Source organism: Drosophila mauritiana, chromosome X, assembly GCF_004382145.1.
Source record: "Drosophila mauritiana strain mau12 chromosome X, ASM438214v1, whole genome shotgun sequence".
Taxonomy (NCBI): domain Eukaryota; kingdom Metazoa; phylum Arthropoda; class Insecta; order Diptera; family Drosophilidae; genus Drosophila; species Drosophila mauritiana.
Window position 1 is genome coordinate 12,292,612 of NC_046672.1, and position 18,540 is coordinate 12,311,151.

Consider the following 18,540-nt stretch of genomic DNA (forward strand, 5'->3'; position numbering starts at 1 on the left):
TGGGCGAGTGTGTGTGTGTGTGCTGCGAAAAGTTGCATAAGTTTCGACCATATAATCGCTAGAAGTGAGTTGTATGTGTTCTACCATAAATCTTTAGCCAACGAAAGGGTTTTTTGTTTTGTTTTTTTTTCTTTTGGCGCCCAATGCTACAATTAGTTGCTCCTAATCTGATGCTCGGTTCGGTGTAAACACATCTAAAATCTGTACCATCTTTGTCCGCATTTGGGATCATCATGTACCGCTACGTTTTTAGCAACTGTCGTCAAGTGCTTTTGTTATCCGTATCTATATGCTCTTGTATATATCGTCTCGCTTGTATATATGCCTTCTATATAAATATCGTTTGTTGTTTGGTTTTTGTAATTTGCTGGTATTGTCTGAATGTGCTACGTACTTTAAACGCTAAACTAGTTCGTGTGTTAGTGAGTGAGTTGTGTGTGTGTGTGTGTGTACTTTAGTAGACCGACATACAAAGTTCGAGGCCAAAAAAAAAACATGAAAAAATTGCCATCATCCTTTTACAACTAACTCGCATATATAACTAGTGCATACACATCGTTCACATAGGTTCCTACGTTCTCTACACGCTATTAATATGTAATTCTGTTTGGTTCCCCATCCCCTGGAGCCTCTAAAGCCTCCGATTGGCCACTTCCCGGTGTCCTTTGAGTTCTTGGAGCCTCTCTAGAGCAGCTGGGCGATGACCGGCTCGATCAGACACATGTGCTCGGCACCGCGCACTGGCAGCCGGTTGAGGCAAAAGTGCCGGATCATCTCCGGTACCGTCTCGAAGGGACGACTAAACTGGCCCAGGATATACTGCCCAGTCTCGTTGCGCTGGATGCGCATGTGCATAAAGCCCTTGGCGCCCCTAAAAAGCAAGGATTCGAATATTATTTTCAAGTAATTTAAGATTCATTCAGTTCGCTTACTTGAGGGATAGCGAGTAGTCCTGCTTCGTGGACTCGCAGTTGCGCACCAGGAAGGATCCCTCGGACAGCGGACGCAGTGTGGTCTCCGCCTCAATTCGCGTTATGGCACCATGGTACCAACTGAAGGATATGGTTGATTAATTTATTATCTTGAATCTTAATGGAGTTACTTACCCCTGTCGCTCCAGCGGAATGGTCACATCGATTAGATCCACAGCAGTGACATATCCCTGGCTGAGATTCATGTTCAGCTCCTTGTTGCTATTGAGGCCACGCAGATCCAGGCTGCCAAACTGCTTGGTCGCCTGTCGCGATTCATTAAGGTTTAGAGTGAGATTCTGACGAAAAAGTGCCGTGTCTGTATTTGCGATAAAAATCAATAGTTTGTTATAAAGAAAGCTAAAAAATAAGATTCAGTTCAACTAACCCAACTTGCTGGACAACTTCTGGTCGTCGCGCATCGAATGACTGGAGGAAGCCTGCGAGATGCCACTGGATTCGGTGCTATGCATCAGCAGGTTGTTGATCTCCGCCTGGTTGGCCCTCAGGCGTCGTCGCAGCTTCGGCATGTCGAAGGGCAGCTCGCCGAGATCGACGGACGTGGCACTGCCCGAAGTGCAGGCGGCCTCCTGTTGCAGCGTCTTGCGTCGCCTCAGTTTGGGCATATCAAAGGGCAAATCGCGCAGATCCTGCGGTATGCCAGTCGATCCGCTGGCAACTACCGATCCTGATCCTCCAGCGCCGCTACTGCCACCCGTTGCTGAGCTACCTCCTGCTCCGGAGGCCGTTGCTGACGCTGTTGTTCCTTCAGCACCAATCAACTGCAACTTGGGCAGCGTTAAACGCTGTAGCGCTAAGGCCTGCGGTTTTCCCTCCTCCCGGGAATGCAACGATATCCCACTATCCGAACCTAGTAGCTCATCAGCCAGCTGGAGCAGGGCCTTATTTGGAGCACCCCGATTGCTACGCGGCTGCTTCAAGGAGGCATTCACCTGGACTTGGTTCCCTGCTGGGGCGCCACTCGTTGTGGAATCGTCTTCCTGCGACGCCATCGGCGCCAGCTGCTGGGACGGCTGCTGCGATTGCTCCGAGGCACTGGCTGACGCCGGTTCCTGCGAGGACTTGTCGGAAATGGGACTCAGGATGTGCAGCTTGGAATGTAGCAGCAGGGGAGCCGGTCGCAGGGGATAGGCCACACTGGAGCCACCGCTACCGCCGCTGCCACCACTGCCGCTCTCCGAGCTGTGAGAGCTCAGCGAACTGGAGTGCCGCGACTCGGAGCTGGAGGTGCTGCGATTGCCCTCGCTGGTGCTGGAACGCAGCGATTCCATGCTGCCGCCACTGCTCGAGGTGGCAATGCTCTCTGTGCTGCTGTAGTTGTGGCCACCACCCCCTGTTTGCCCCTGGCCCTGGCCATGGCGATTTCTTCTGCTCCCCGGCGCATGGTGATGATGATGATGGTGATGGTGGGTCGACTGTCCACCCTGATGGCCCTGGGCACTGCGTCGCAGCTCCAGCACCCGGCCCGATTCCAGGACAAAGGATCGCGGTCGGCGGGGAGCTGCTGATCCGGTTGCCGAGACGGAGGCCGAGGCGGAAGCCGATGCCGCATTCGAATTCGAGTTGGTCGAGGGCGGATTCACGTAGGCGCTGTCGGTGAGACTGTTGTCATTGCTGCTGCCGCCGCACTGATGCCGCATGGACTGGATGGGCAGACGGAGATCCCGGAGACGCGGATGCGCTGGATTGGCGGCGGGCAGATTGGGTGCACTCCTGATGCTGTTCATGTTCAGGTAGCGATCATGTTTGCCGGGAAATTTCATCGGCAGCGGAGCCGTCGATGGCGGCGATGGGGTATATCCCCGCACGGGCAGCTGCTGCGTGCTGGATGCACTTGCTCCACTTCCGGTGGCACTCACTCCATGCTGCTGGTTTTGGCTCTGGTTCTGGTTCTGATTCTGCTGGTCCACTTGACTCAGCTGCAGCTTGCCCAGCTCCGCCTCCACATGATGCACCTGCACATGGGCCTCGCCCGTTTGCTCTTGCAGAGCCTGATTCTTGGAGTTTTTGGCTCGCTTGCACTCGGCCCGCGTCTTGGAAGAGCTGGTGACCTTGGTGATGTCACCACCGTTGCCATTGCTCAACTGCAGCAACACCGAGCAATTGGTAATGCGATCCACCTCATCTAGGTCGTCATCCGACTTGGCTATCTTGCAGTCGAAGGCCGTCTCATAGATCTGCCGCCGCCGGCTGCCCATGATGTCCTCGGAGTCGTCCTCTTCGTCCTCGTCCTCGTCGCCGTCCACTTCGTCCTCGTCGTCGCCGTAGATATCGAGCGATGGATTGCTCAGCGTTGGCGCTTGAACAGTCGCAGGCTGGGCTGGCTGGGCGCACTCGACGCACTCGTGGACGCCATGTGGATGCACATAGAAGATGCTGCGCGGCCGGAAGTACTCCTCTTCCAGATCATCGCCGAGCTCGCTGCCCCGTCCGCCGGCCAAGGAGGAGGCAGGAGCGGATGTGATGCAGGCTCCGCACACGGCTGCTGGTCCCAGCAGGCGGTGCGGTGGCATCGGCTGGACCTGAGCCTGTAAGCCAAGCAAAGAGATTATATAACATTTGATTACGAGAGTGCCTTCATTTGATTGACCTACCTGGATCTCCGCTGGAGCCGGTGGCGGTGGACAGCACTTGAGCAGTTCGCCCTCGCCGGCGTCGCAATGCTGCAGCTGCAGCTGGAGCTCGCTGCCAGTGGGATTCTGGTTCCTTGGCTGAACGTTGCAGGTCTTGCGGACTAAGGCTAAGGCACGAGCGTGCCACTCGCGTCGCTTGAGGCACTCACTGCAATCGGATTCCTCGGAAGTACTGGTGCTGGGCGTCTCGCAGCGAATGATGTGCACACCCTCCTCAGTGAAACTGTATCGCTTGGGCGTGGATTGGGAGTCCTGTCCCGTCCTGGGATCCTCCTCTTCGTGGCTCTCTGCTTCCGGCTGCTCCTCCGCCGGCGGCACATCCAAGCTGGAGCTCTTCCGGTAGCCACCCAACTGCGTCTGTGTTTGCTGCGGCGGTTCACTGGCCGTCGACTGGCGACACTTGAGCTTGAAGTCCTCCCTGTCCTTGTCCCGTTCCTTGTCCTTGTCCTTATCCTTGTCTTTGTCCTTGTCCTTGTCCTTGTCCTTGTCCCGACTCTTGAGCAGATCGGAGTAGTAGTAGGGCGAGGGCTGACGCTTGTTGTGCTCCACCGGAGCGACGGTCAGTTTGCGTGGACTGCGCTGCAGTTGCGGTGGAAGCGGACGCACCAGGTCATCGGATATGGAATCCGGCGAGTTGAGACCGGCCGCTGGTTGCGGAGCACTCTGGGCAGGTGCTTGTGGCACGGGCAGCGGTTGCTGCTCAACCTCCTCGTCGATGTCCGCCTCGTCGTCGGAGGATTTCGGAGCCGAGGAGTCTGCAAATGGTCGCAGAAGAAAGTTAGTTAGTTGAGGTTAGAAGCCAATTAAAGTAAAGTATTTAATAAGGCTACCCGCCCACCTATTTGGCCAATTTAACAAGCTGGTTACAAAGGACAGCGTCTGCTTAAATTTACATGCGGATTCTATTTTCCGAGGCACTGAGACGGCGCTGACAGTTTCTAATTAAGTCGCTGCGACGACATTGCGGCGCCGCGGGCCACGCAATCGGAACGCAAATGGAGTTGACGCAGTCTATTTGGCGCTTGGCTGCTCGCTGCTTGCTCCACTGTCTCCATGGATGTGGATTCACATTTCCCACTTCCACACCCACTGCATCTCTATCTTTCTGCAGTTGTTTCCCCTATTTTGCACCCCTTAATCACAGCCTGCCAGTTTCCATTTTACGCTTGGATAATCGAAGTAGCCGCAGCGAGAAAAGTTGAACCGCCTTTGGGTTTTCCTAATTGCTAGGCCACTTGCAATGGACTCCTCTCGCCGGGGTTGCAAAGATCCCTGGACCATGAACGCCTAATGAACTTTAGCTGATTCCAATTTGATTATTGATTTAAAGAGGGATTTTTCGGTTGAGAAAAGTTTGCAAAAGTTGTAAATATAAAAAGCCATACTATTTTCAATTATGTCGTAATCGAGCTTAAAGTTAGTAACTAGCTTTAGCTGTGCTTAGTAATAGTTTACTTATCGTTTTGCATACCTGAATTGTATTGACTGTTGCGTTTATCCTTTCTTGAGTTGCCGTTGTTGTTGTTGTAGGTGGAATGCCGCTGCTGCAACTTTAGCTGCAGTTGCTGTTGCTGCTGCGCACTTCTGGGCGTTGGCAACGTTTGCTGCTGTTGCTGCTGCTGCAACTGCTGCTGATGCGGCTGCTGCTGCTGCTGCTGCTGTTGCTGATGCCGCTTGTGGCCAGTAGACGAGCGCTTCTTGGCCTTTTTGTGGTAGACCTTCTTGTGATTGCGCGTATCCTTTGGATCTGAATATCCTTCGATTAATTTCACCGATGCCTGCTTGATGTTGCTGTTGGGCAGCGGTGGATGTTGCAATGTTGCACGCTGTTGTTGTTGATGCTGCTGCTGCTGCTGCTGTGCCCCTACTGGCAATGTGTTGTTGTTGTTGCTGTGCGTATGCTGTTGGCCGTGTGTGCTGCCGCCGTTGTTGTTGTTGTTGCTGCTGCTCAAATGCTGATGCTGCTGCAATTGCTGCTGCTGCTGCTGCTGTTGCTGCTGCTGCTGGTGAGTGGCCAAAATCGCAGCTGTTGCTGCTGCTGCCGTCGCCGCCTGAGTGGGCAATGTTGCCACGGTAACGGGCAGCGGGGGCGGTAGTTGGGGAGCTGCTGCTGTTGCGTTTGCCGCTGCTGCTGCGGATGTTGTTGCTGCTGCTGTTGCTGCTGCTGGTTGTAGCTGCAACGCTTGTTGGGCTTCACCGAATGGCAGCTGTTTGGTTCGAACAGCAGGCAAAACGGAAATGAAGAAAGGGCGGAAAAGAAAGGAGAGGGGCATTAGCATTTGTTACGCGGCTAATTTGATTTGCATTTCAATTTCCAATTTGTTTGGCATTTAATTGAAAAGAATAAAGGAATGTGCGTGGCCGATTCGATTGCGGCGCTTATTGGGTTTCCCCGGTCAGAAAATCGAATCGAGCTTCCCCCAGAAGCAGGCAACACTTTTTAAACCTCCTTTTCATTTGGGATCGGTGGCGTATACGTTACGTATGTTGTACTTCTTACCACATTTTTTGGTTGGAACTTTAAAAATTATGGTCTAATTGTGGAATGCTATACTTCAATTAGTTCATAGCATTGATAATTAGCTGCTCAAAACAGTTATTCTTTCATCTATCAGACAATATTTAGCGAAGTTATGACGAAAATTCCGATTCTAAATATCAAGTTTTTGGCAAAAGCCGTGTTTCCGAATTTTGGTCATCAAATAATCAGTTTTTTTACCACAACTTAAAAAATAACAGCCCGAATATGGAATGTAGTACCTCGTTGAGCTCGTAATTAAATTTCCAAACATACTGTGTCCAAAAATGGGAATTCTATTTTTTGGCCATTTTTTGCAAATTTTGATGATGTTACCCCTTACAAAAAATGCGGAAATTGACCCAAAAATAAAATTTTCTAAATCCGTCAAAAAGTGATAGGGATCGTTAGCATTGGTAATTAGCTACTCAAAACAGCTATTCTTTCATCAATATGACAATTTTTAGCGAAGTTATCACTAAAATTCCGTTTGTAAATATCAAGTTTTTGGGAAAAGTCGTTTTTCCGAATTTTGGTCATCAAATAATCAGTTTTTTGGCCACAACTTAAAAAATAATAGCCCGAATATGGAATGGTATACCTCGTTGAGCTCGTAATTAAATTTCCAATCAAACTGTTTTAAAAAAAAGGAATTCTATTTTTTCGCCATTTTTACAAAAAATGCGAAAATTTACCCAAAAATAAATTTTCCCAAATCCGTCAAAAAGTGAAAGGGATCGTTAGTATTGGTAATTAGCTGCTCAAAACAGTAATTCTTTCATCAATATGACAATTTTTAGCGAAGTTATCACTAAAATTCCGTTTGTAAATATCAAGTTTTTGCCAAATCTGTTTTTTCCCGAATTTCGCTTATAAAACAATCCGTTTTTTTGGCCAAAACAAATATGTTCCTAATATGAAATGCTATACGTCGTTGAGCTCATCATATGGCAATTGAAATTTGAACTACAAACTGGTCGTAATGATGACAGTCAAAGAAACAATATTCTCCTCGATTCACCCGCCATTTGTCTGGATATTTCCGCCGTGGATAGATGGATTTCCTTTCTCATACACCATAGTCCATGTCCTAACCCACCACCTTCCTGCCTCCCTGCCTTAGTTTGTTCATAACAATTCCATGTCAATCACAATATCCTTTCCTTCTGCTCTGGCCCAACCCATCGATTCACTTGCGTTGAGTTTGACAAATAGCTGGACATTACGGAACTGCAACAGCGGTGACATTAACACAGGATCCAAATGTGTGCAAATTATGAGGCTCGACCGTTGGTTGATATCTTTGGATATCTATGGATATCATTGCCCCATGACCAGACTCCGTTCCTGGCCATTATGCTAAACATAAATTTCCGTTTACATGGGCCATGTCCACTTGGAAACTTGTCCTGCGGCTGGGTTATAGCCTGGGGTGTCCTGCTATGTTGCTAACGGAAATTGATGTTTGGCCTTTGGCGGAGACAACTCTGGCGCAGGGTTGTCATTGTTCTGCATGTGGAGACAAGTGCAGATGCATTCGCTGGTGCGGGAACTTTTTTAATTGAAACACATAAATTACGAGAGAAGTGGTGGGCCCCTCGCCTCTCTTCTGCCCGAATCAAAAACATTTTTAATGAATTTGAACTTGAAACCGAGTGCTGGCGCTCCTGCCTTCCGGCTTTTATTCCACGTTGCTCCGGCGCACAAAGGGGGGTTTCCAAGGCACATTGATAATGGGGTTGTGTCCCGTTAACCAGGGGGAATCAAGGAAAGGGTCTCTTCAGTCATCCATTCACATGTACCCGTTTAAATATTTGCCTTTGATTATCCACAAGCGATATAAGCAGACGTTTATGCGCACACACATGTGGCATATACTCATGCACGATTGCCCACACAAATCGGGCAAGGAAAGGTGGGCGGGGCATATCTAGAATAATGAAAACTGTTGGATTCCATACCCATACCCTGCTTAACTTCCGACTCCACTTGTCTGCGCTTGTTGCCGCAGCAACGTGATTTTTATGCCAACTTTAATGAAAAAAAAAAAGAAATCAACGCAAATGGGTGGAGGCAAATAGGTGGTCTAATGTCCTGTCTGCAAATCTATCTCGCATCTTTGCCATTCCCATTGTTTGGTGACTAAGGCTGATGACGGTTGGACATCCCTTAACCATCAACCCATACAAGTTAGCTGCTACACGTGTGCATTCGCATTGAGAAATGAATCAGACATGGCAAACTGGTAAATCTTTACTAAGTTTCTACCAAAAACGGTAGCTATTTTAGTTAGCTAACATTTGCCTTAATAATTACTTAAAATTGCTTAACAAATTTGATAAGACAAACTTCTCTCAAAGAGCATCTGATAGTCGGCACATCCAGCGTCGTACAACGCGTCGTATGAGTGATATCTAAGCTGACGCTGTCTGTTCGTTTAGCTTCGCTGTTATATTTTGTTTGCGGTTCGGAGGAGTTGGAAAGTAAAAATAATATATATATATATAATATATATATATATATGCGCATGCACACATAAAAAACATAGCCAAGTTATTGAAATAAACAAAAAGCACGCACACATGTACACAAACGTGTCCTGGCGGCGTCCTTTTGTGTTCATGTGAGTTATCGTTGAATATTACTCCATGGAGAGTAATAGCAACAACTGCAAAAGCCAAACGAATTTCCTTCCATTTCCACAAACTCAGTTCTTCTTTTTTTTTAAACAGAGCCCACTTCACAGATAGACATATACATACATACATACATATATCGAAAAATGTCGCGTTCGCTTCCATTAAAACGTGAGTTTTAAGTCAAGAAAAAAACAATGGCCAACACACATGGCTGGTGAAAGCTATTATGGCATCATCACATGGATGCTGCTACACTGCCAACAAAAATAGTCCTGAATTTAATAACCCTATAGGCAATATACTCTAAAAACAATAGTTTCGATCAACTAATCTTAAGCCTTTTACAATAATAGCTTATATTATTTTTATATAAAAATGTATTATATTTATCCAGTATTTTATACCAAGTGTAGCGCCTGCTTTCTCTGTTTATCTTCTATCTTTCTCTCTGCTTCTCGAATGTTTATGGCAAACAAAAGTCATAAGATAAAATTACATTAATAATTGTGAGGAGGCTCACACGCACATGGCTACACAAACACACACACATATTAATATGCAGCAAGGAAAGCGCCGAGCGAGGGAAAGAGAGCGATATAGGAGAAGAGAAAGGGACGGCTAGCTGAGCATCGAAAGGCGCTAAACGTTATCGCTTTGGGCCATTTGCTGCCGGAATATTATTTTTTTTTCTCTGGAAGGAGGACAAATGGCCAGGATTACGTGCATATAAAAAATAAAGAAAAAGTGGGGAAAAGAGGCCAAGAAATTCGAGGAAGATTGTATTCAGAACATTTATGGCCTTTTAATTAGCTGTAATATGCACAAACAACTTCCTGTAGCTTAAAAAAATTAACCAGCTTTAAGTTCCTGTAATTTAGGCACATAATTTGACAGCTTTTTTATGCTTGGTATGCATATTAAAGTAATATTAATCACAAAATTAAAAACCAACTCTTAAATATTCAACTATTCAACCAACTCTTAAATATTTCTTAAATATTCCTGATATTTAAACATAACTTGTTGATTTTGTTTCCATCACTCTATTCAATAAAAGCATCTCAAAAGCAATAAGCTAAAGTAAGCTCGATTCCAAGTGAATGAATATTTGAAATAATATTTACACCCATTGATTGTTATTAATTCTTAGATAGCACTGCGTTTCAGTTCCTTTCTTTTACATTGCGATACTTTCTGCCATCTTAGGAATTGAATTCTTGGCACTGATTTATCCACTCCACCCTCAAAATTGTTTCAATCCACAAAAGTTCGAGCTGAAGGTCGCTGCCGCAAATCTTGTTTTCTTGGCACCACTCCCCTCCCCCCACCAACCCCACTGCGAACTAAACAAATTTCAATAAAAATGAATTTCAAGTGGCAAGAGTGCCCTGCATCTTGCTCCTGACTCTGATTCCGATTCTCTGTGTGTTTTATGTGTGCGCCTCATGCGGCTTTCCTTTTCATTTTTAGTGGCAATATGCAAAAGGGAACAAAACACGAAATATTTCCGTATGGGCCATAAAAAAAAAAAAGCGACGCACCACCCTTGGGGGGTTTTTTGTATTTTATTTTTTTTGCTTTTACCACCCGGGGGGCGGTTTCAGAGGTCGGGGGGCACGGCGATTTTTTTGTTTTTGGGGGCATCATTTGATTTGTGGCACGGCGCATTTGCTGCAGCCCGAGGTTATCGCTTCTCCTATCGCGGCGGCTTTTCTATCGCTTTCTTTTTCGTTCTGCTTTCACTTTAGTGCTGGGAAATTAGATTGCCAAAAAATAGGCAGGATATAAGCATAACAAATCGGGTTATATAACTAACTTTGTTGCAAAAGTTTGTCCAAAAAAACTAAAAGAAAATCTTTTTGAGTTGTCTAGAAACTTGAACTTAAAATAAGGCCTTGCGTATTTAATAATTTGTGAAAATCATTAATTAAAAGCAAATAAATTGGCAAAAAATATTTTTAACTTTTCTTCAAATTTAAGTGTTTCTCCAACTGTTTCTATAATATATTCTTTCCATAAAAAGAGAAATTTATATAGGGAAAATCCATTCAACTAGTAAATTGTAATGCACTTTTCTGCCCGATTTTCCATCTATATATCTGGCTAAAAAGCCGCTGAATTGGCAGCCAAACTTGGCCATTATCCTATCTGTGTCCATTTTTTATGGTCAGCCAGCACCCCGCTGGGCAGTTTCGTTTGTTTGTCATTTTGGCCCCAACTTCCAATTCCACTTCCCCTTATATTTTGCCTTTTGCCTTGGCTTTCCTGCTATTTTTTTCTTCTTTTTTTCAATATTTAGCCAATAGTCCGTGCATTGTTTGAGCAGCTCTTTGTTTGTCCGCCTGTCGCTGCAGGATAAGCCAAACGAGGAGTGAGCCTTTCATTAACGCACTGCTGATGCGGCTGACGTTGATGCGACTTGTCCAAAATCCCAGACCACCACTTGATTCGCTGGAGCGTGCAGTTTATCAATTAGCTGTCCAGAGCAGTTAATTGCCATTGCCCCACCAACGAGCCAAAGCATCCATACCAACCAACCACACCCAGACAACCCACTTAACGAGCAAGGACTTACAAACTCGGTTTGCGGACTGGGGGCTATCCAGTGCTCGGGATTCGCTGGTATCGCCTCCGCCAGGCACGGATCAAAGCTGGACGGTCGTTTTTTAACAAAGTCTACGGGCAGGCTGTAATCATCACAGATGGCAATCTGGAATGGCATAACAAGAAGAGCGATTCGCTCAATTAGTCAGCGTAAGATAAAAGCTAAATAGATGGCTGTTTAATTAATGCTAAAGATTATATAAGACAAGGTTACTATATACATTGTATACTTATAGATCTAAAATAAATAAAATATGCAAAAAATCTTACTATTATTACTAGAATGATTTCTAGTAATAATGCAAAAAAGTATTTCGAAACCTTAAAATACATTTTTGACAGCTTATGCCACGTTGCATATGCATACCCTTGAACTGAATAAAAACAGCAACAACAAAAAAATGCGAGGGAAAAACAATAACGACACGACACGTGCACCTCAAGTGTGTGAACCTCCCCCGCTTTTCCTTACTGTTTTTGTTTTTTTCGCTTTCCCCCATTTTCCAGCCCAACCCATATCTTTTAAGCCCAGAAGCAGACTTCTTGCCATTTGGCTGAACGTCTGCGTCATCAAAAGTGTACAACAATGGCTAAATTACAGTTACAATTAAAAATGGCGACGATGCTTTTCCAGCTGGTTCTTTTGTTAGCACTTTCCCCCCATATCGCCACGACCCACACATTTTCCACCTGCTAAAGATTCGAGCACAGATGATGCAAATGTACAAAGCTTTGTTGCAAAGTCTTCAGTATTGCAATTAACGTTAAGTGATGGAGCGATAAGGGGTTCCTGTTGTAAATATATATATATATATAAATACTATATGTATAGTATATATAGCGAAATTGAGATGGAAAAAGCGGAAGAGCTTAGCAGCTGATGGAAACGAATCGAGATGGATTAAAGCGGGCAACAAATTAGCGCCCTAAGCCAAACTTATTCTGGTCATTTAACAGGATACAACTTAAAAATCCGTTACGAGCAGCAAGTACAGTAGGTGGCAAAACATTGAGAATGGCTGCATTAAATATACATGAACTAAGCTTTCGTCTTTTGCAATTTGTCTTTCCTTAGCTACGTTTATTTATAGAATTACTAACTTTTCCACACAGTATATATATTCACTTCTGGAGTTTCCAAGTACAGTTGTGTTTAAGCTAATTTCGTTAATGCCATTATGATTATCCTATATACCGTGGAGCAATCAAAAAGCCAAGCATTATTTAATTGCTGACTTGTTAGAAACCTCAGCCACAAGGTCATCGAGAAGCGAGCGGAGAAACTCAGACACACGCCACAAATTCAATCAGAAAGGAAAGTTTCCGGGCTGCCAAGCGCGAATTTGCCGTAAATCCCAGGACTAAAGAGCTGTGGGATGGAGTCGTTCTTCACTTATAGCTACCTCGAAGTACACTTGCAGGCGATAAAGTTGACGACAAGTGCGGCAGTACCATTCCAGACCGGAATAGTAACCACCGCCGGTGGCCAGGATGTGCGCCACATCCCCGGTGACATCGACACAATTGCGGTGGAAGCAACTTCCACAGGGACCCGCGCACTCCACCATCGCCTCGCCGGCATTAAAATCAATCCAGCAGAGACGACAGAACATGTTGCCAATAATTTCCAGAGCCAAGATGACAACACTTAAGAAAATTACAAAAAATATATATATATAAATATTTCCACCGATAGCGAACGTCTCAGGTGTTGACATGCGAACGCCGAACACCGAAGTGAAATGAAAGGCAGCTTAAACTGAACGCTGGAGCACTGGGCTAGTCGTCCATGGTGAGAATGGGGCCAACTATGGCCAACTTTTGTGCACAGATGTTGTCGCTGATGTCCCGGGGCCATGCGATGGTCCATTGAAAGGCCAATTCGAAGGGAGGAAGGACCTGGTGATGGTGTCTTGTCCGGGCAATTGCCCGGTTGGTGCACCCACTGTCTGACCCTCCAGGTGTTAACATCGTCTGACATGGGTCAGTAGTTGGCCTGAGAAACGTGTACTACAGGCAGCATTTATTGGATTGGATTACTGGCCAAAGAAAAAGGTTACCAATAACTGAAACAGAAAAACATTTGTAGAGGTATTTCTCTACTTAAGTACATTTTAATCACGTCACATGAACACAATTAACAAGAAACCATTTAAATGGCTTATTTCAATGAATTGAACACTTTAGAATTTCATCTTTATTTACTTACAACCAGCTAAACCAAATTGTACACCTAACCACAATCAGTGAAAGTTGAGTGGCTCCTTATGTAAGCGAAATCAGCAGCCACAAAAGACGATGACTCATTGGCCTGGCCAACGTCGTGATTGCCACTTTGGCTCACGGCTCCACGGGTCTTTCAGCCAAATGCCAAATTCGAAATGCAGAGTGCAAAATGCAAAACGCAAACTGCACAAACCACCCACATCCACCCACTCCACTGATTCCATCGTGTTGGCAAAGGGCAAAGGGATGTTTGGGTTCTGGGCTCATTGGCTCTCACTGTCTGGCTGAGTAAATATCATAAATTTTAAAGGCGGCATTAATGCGCTCGTTCCGCACAAGAGTTGCAGCAGGTAAATGTTGCAGCCAGCCATTTTCGGTGTCGCCTCCGCCGTTCCATTCGAATTTCCACTCTTTTTGCCTGCATAACCGCAGGCACTTTGGCACTGGGCCCACTCTGCAACGAGTCCTGGCCACATGTTGCCCTTGTCTCCGCCAACTGGCTTTTGTGTGACACATTTTGGCCGCGCAGGAAATGATGGTCCAGCTCTTGGTCCTGGGCTCTCAGTTCTCAGGTTCTTGGTTGGTCCTCGCCACCATTCAGCTGGCTTATTGCGGAGATTGCGTTGCCGCAAACAGAAAATCTTGTGCATCTTGTGGCACATTCTGCACTCTGTGCCCCCTATCCACCATCCGTCTATTTTGTGCTGGCTTTGATTTTTATTAAAACGACACCGACAGGTAACAAAAGCGCTCGTGCTGATGGCTGCTTCATATGCAATGCCATTCTAGCCATATTGCTCTGGCTGACCTCAGCGTCTTTCACTGAATAAATGAATGGATTTTGAATGCAATGGTTGGCAGTTGCGATACTACTTCTGTGACTTCTGTGGCCAGTGAGTGTTCCAAAGATACGACTATAGTTTACAGTACACCTTAATATACGCCTGACATCACCGCTGGTGACCCCGACCAATATCGATTGTTTACCTTCGCTAATGAACTCCACATTTCAATGCACCACTTATCGGCGATCTTAATTGCAAACGAAAGTTGGCATCCGAGTTAACTTTGGTCGACATCAGTGGCTAATCTCGTCCACGCTCTGTGCCCTTGTCACTCTCAATCGCTAATTCGCGGCCTTAATCCAGATGTTGAGCTTCGCTAATTGGCACCAAAAGCCCGGAACCCTTTGACCTTTGCTTTGCAATCCGTTAAGCGGGCTATCTGTCTGGCTGTTTCATTGATTGATTGATTGATTAATCGATTGGGGTTAGCTCACCGGCCCGATCCAAGTTTCCAGTTCCAAGCTGGCACCTTGCTGCTATCACTCTTGATTGATTAGCTCGTCGGAATGGGCCACTTTCAATTACCAATTACGGGTGTAACACAAGGAGTCCCGTATCCACACTCAATACCCTGTTGCCTTGTTGGCCTTTTGGCCTTTAACGCTCAATTGATTTGTTTGGTTAATGCGTGGCCGATTACAGGTAAATTTCCGCCTCCTGACCGGGCAATTGCTTCGCGAAGTGCTTATGGTACACACTCCACGCACAAACACACACAAGCACACTCGCACAGTTTTCCAACCCCTAGAAAAAGGGGACTCCCCTATTGTATATATGTACGCATGTATATGTATTTGTGGCGGCTCCCTTCATTATGTTTGGAAACTTTTTAATAGCTCTTCGGCCAAGCATTTTGCGGCATATGCGCCGGCAAGTATGCAAAATATTTTTAATTTTTTCCGCTTCTCCACGAGTCCCTGCAAAAAAAAAAAACCCAAACCGAAGGGGGGTCGTCCTTCTGCAGCGGAACCATTAAAAATGGCCGACGTGGCCTCGTCAATGGGACATTTGGGAGCAGCAGACAGGAGCTGCACTCAAAAAAAAAAAACCACAATAGATCTTGTTTCTATATCTAATTTAAAAAAAAGGTCATGAGAGAGTAACTTAGTAAACTCCTACAACTAAGCAATCAAATTATGCATAAAATTTGTTAATAATTTCTAAATTTTTAAGCAGTTTTTCCTGCTTCTGCAATGCATTTCTCAGAAATTTTTTGCAAGTGTGCGAGCAAAGCGGTAAAAAGCAAAGTTTGAAGTGCTCAACCCCAGCGGATTCTGCAGGTTGCTGGAGGTTGAGGGAGGTCGCTGAAGGGTGTCATCGTCAAAAGCGTTCCCTCGACTGCAGCCGTCACTTGCCGTGGCTTTCGGTGAGTTGGAGGGAGGGGGATTGCCCGCTGACTTTGCTTTTGGGGTTGCACATAAATTTTAATTAAATATTTTTCGGTATGTTTCGATGTGTTTCCATGTTGTTGTTTTTCTTATTTTTTGTGCGCCGTTTGCTGTTGTTTAAAGCGCAGACACGAAAGCTGCGGATGAGTGGTGCGTTGTAAACGTATCTGTGCACCACTTGAAATGCGCACCACCTGACTGCCAGGAGCAGACCCCAACCCACACGCGAACCCAAACCAAAACCAAAACCGAAACAGGAGGCTGGTGGTCTATAAATTTCAATGTCGCAACACTCAAACCAGTCGCGATGCGATGCGTGCCGGCAGACAACTTTGACTTTGCCAGCGAGTCAAGGGTGGCTGGAGATCAGGAGTGCACCATCCACAGGCACATCCCTGTCCAGATTCAAGCTCTGGCCAAGTGACAACGACCACCCCTTTGGGCCACATAAATTGTTTGGCCAAATGCAATGAAAATCACACAAAAAACCAGGCGGAAACCAGTAAATCAAAAAACAAATCGATGCCGGAAACGAATCGCGTAATACTCTGTAGCTAAGAAGTCCACAAAAAAAGGAATTATAAAGATATTATACATTTATCATAAAATATGTATAGCCACATATAAAATTTAGTTTCAGCTTAGCTGATACTTATAAATCGAAAGCAACAACTCATCGGACATCCCGATTATCCTTTTCCATTACTTATTACTTAATAATTTGTACATACTCTTTGGTAGGGTATTTAACGGGTAAATAGACAAGAAGATGGCGAAGTGAGACCGTAAAATAAATAAATTCATTTGTGGCCGCTGACCAAGGCCGCTTGAGTTTTAAATACTACACATGTGTTGCCAAACGTACTGGTCCGCCCGCCGCCCACTCTGTTTTCTTTTCAGCTCACTCCTCTTTTTGGTTTTTTTTGGCCCAGTGCAAAGCGAAGCCCACTTCCTGTTTCCGGTCCGTAGTCGTAGTCACATAGTCCCGTTAGTACTGTAGTTCCATAGTCCCGCATACATATAGTCCTGCAGTTGGCATTTGTATACGACGTATTCAGGCTCCTTTCGTTGCCACCACAGTTGAGCGAACATTGGAAATTGTTCTGCTCACGGGAGCAGAAGTTGAGCGGGTGGCACTTTATCGAGTGGATGGGTGGTGGGTTGAGTGGCTCAATGGGTTGCCATTGGTGGGTGTTGCGGATGGGTGGCTCAACAGTGGATGGCCGCTTGTGTACCGAGTGCTGTAGTTTTGTGAACTTTGCAGAAATGCAGTGACCGGAAAGTTGTAATATCCAATCGCCACTTTATTTGCGAATATTTGCAGCCATTCCCCCCTTTCTGCCTTTCTTTGTTTAAATGGACATTACGTGGCGGGGCCAAATGAATTGCCCATTGCCGAGTGGCCATAATTGAGACCCAATGGCCATTCCCAATTCCTATAGCCCAGATCGGAAATTACAGTACAGTCGCTCCAGTTAGCCGCTAACCTCAAAATGCAATCAAACGTTGGCAGTTTGCGGACTGGAGACTATGGACTATGGACTATGGACTATGGACTATGGACTGCGGATTGTGGGTTAGGTCAGCCAACAACATCCGAGGCCAGTGCCCACTGGCCATTATCTAATCCGCGCCATCCCTTCTTTTTGCCGGTTTTTAATGGTTGTTTCATCAATTTAGGTGCCATGCCGTTGACCAAATTTGATTTGTATTCCCTGCGATGCTGATTTCCAATGGTTTTTTGCTGATTTGGAAAAGGCAGTTAGTCGCGGTTTGTAAAAACTTAACGAGCAAGGAAGAACACCGAGTTTGCAGGACAGCAAAAATGCTATCTATGCTCAACATTTGACACTTGAATTCGAACATTGATTGAGTGTTTATTACTATTATTTATAATTTGTAGAGCAATCGCTTTGATCCCTTTGGAACTTCTAAGTCATGAAGGGAATATTAGATATTTATCATTGAATAGCTTTAAACAGCTTCTTCATTTTAGAATCCATTTCGCCAAAGTAACTTACCCTTAATTGTCATTGCGTTAGCCAGAATTTCCCCAGAAGTTCAACCATTTTTGAATATTTCTCCATTCGCAGCAGGAGATGCTCCTCCAAAAACAGGAGCAATTGTCTGGGTAAACCACAAACCATAGCCCCAAAAACAGCCCAATTGGATTCCCTCTCAAAAAACCGAACTTTTTTGCGGTGGTTCCTGGCAGGAACCCTTTTTTGTGGAAGTCACAGTGCCTGACTAATCTGGCATTTGATGGTACGATGGCAGGTTCCACACTATGTCACCACCATTGAAAGACCGAGACCACCACGCAAAAACTACCCAAGATGTGGTGGCCAGGGCCATATCCCTTTTCCCACTCCAGCCACTATTGGCATTCCTGAGCATATGGGTCCAATTACGCAGCATTTCCGGCGCTTCCTTGGGGTTCCCCCTCTGTATATCATTCTCATATATATATATATATATGTATATAAATATATGTATGTATATCCTGCATGGCAGCGCATCAACAAACACTTCACGCCTGACATTTGACAAGACGTTGTGTGCCTTGGGTGGTTTTTCCACCATGACGTCTACAAAATAAAATAAGCGGAGACTCGCAGAAAGAAATCCAAATGCGAAAAAATGGCAATAATATTTTTATGGGCATAAATAATACAACAGTCCAAAGGGGGATGTT

The 18,540-nt window shown here is 45.6% G+C and overlaps 2 protein-coding genes across 2 annotated transcripts in view; both read right to left on the minus strand.

The window, feature by feature from the left end:
* Positions 1 to 121: 121 nt before the first annotated feature.
* Positions 122 to 18,540, minus strand: part of LOC117147899 — a 59,827-nt gene continuing 41,408 nt past the window's right edge. Inside the window, exons 5-11 of the mRNA XM_033315006.1 lie at positions 11,358 to 11,492; positions 5,097 to 5,832; positions 3,587 to 4,380; positions 1,360 to 3,520; positions 1,107 to 1,290; positions 933 to 1,052; positions 122 to 871 (exon numbers count right to left, since the gene is read on the minus strand). Coding sequence (XP_033170897.1) covers positions 685 to 871; positions 933 to 1,052; positions 1,107 to 1,290; positions 1,360 to 3,520; positions 3,587 to 4,380; positions 5,097 to 5,832; positions 11,358 to 11,492 — 4,317 coding nt within the window. The 3' untranslated portion in view covers positions 122 to 684. The remainder of the gene's footprint in view (positions 872 to 932; positions 1,053 to 1,106; positions 1,291 to 1,359; positions 3,521 to 3,586; positions 4,381 to 5,096; positions 5,833 to 11,357; positions 11,493 to 18,540) is intronic.
* Positions 12,748 to 13,104, minus strand: LOC117147903. Its single transcript, XM_033315009.1, has one exon. The coding sequence runs from the start codon at positions 13,102 to 13,104 to the stop codon at positions 12,748 to 12,750; it is 357 nt and encodes a 118-aa protein (XP_033170900.1).

Excerpts from the sequence above, each read along its gene's own strand:
- LOC117147903 (XM_033315009.1), bottom strand. The coding sequence starts at position 13,104 with ATGTCAACACCTGAGACGTTCGCTATCGGTGGAAATATTTATATATAT.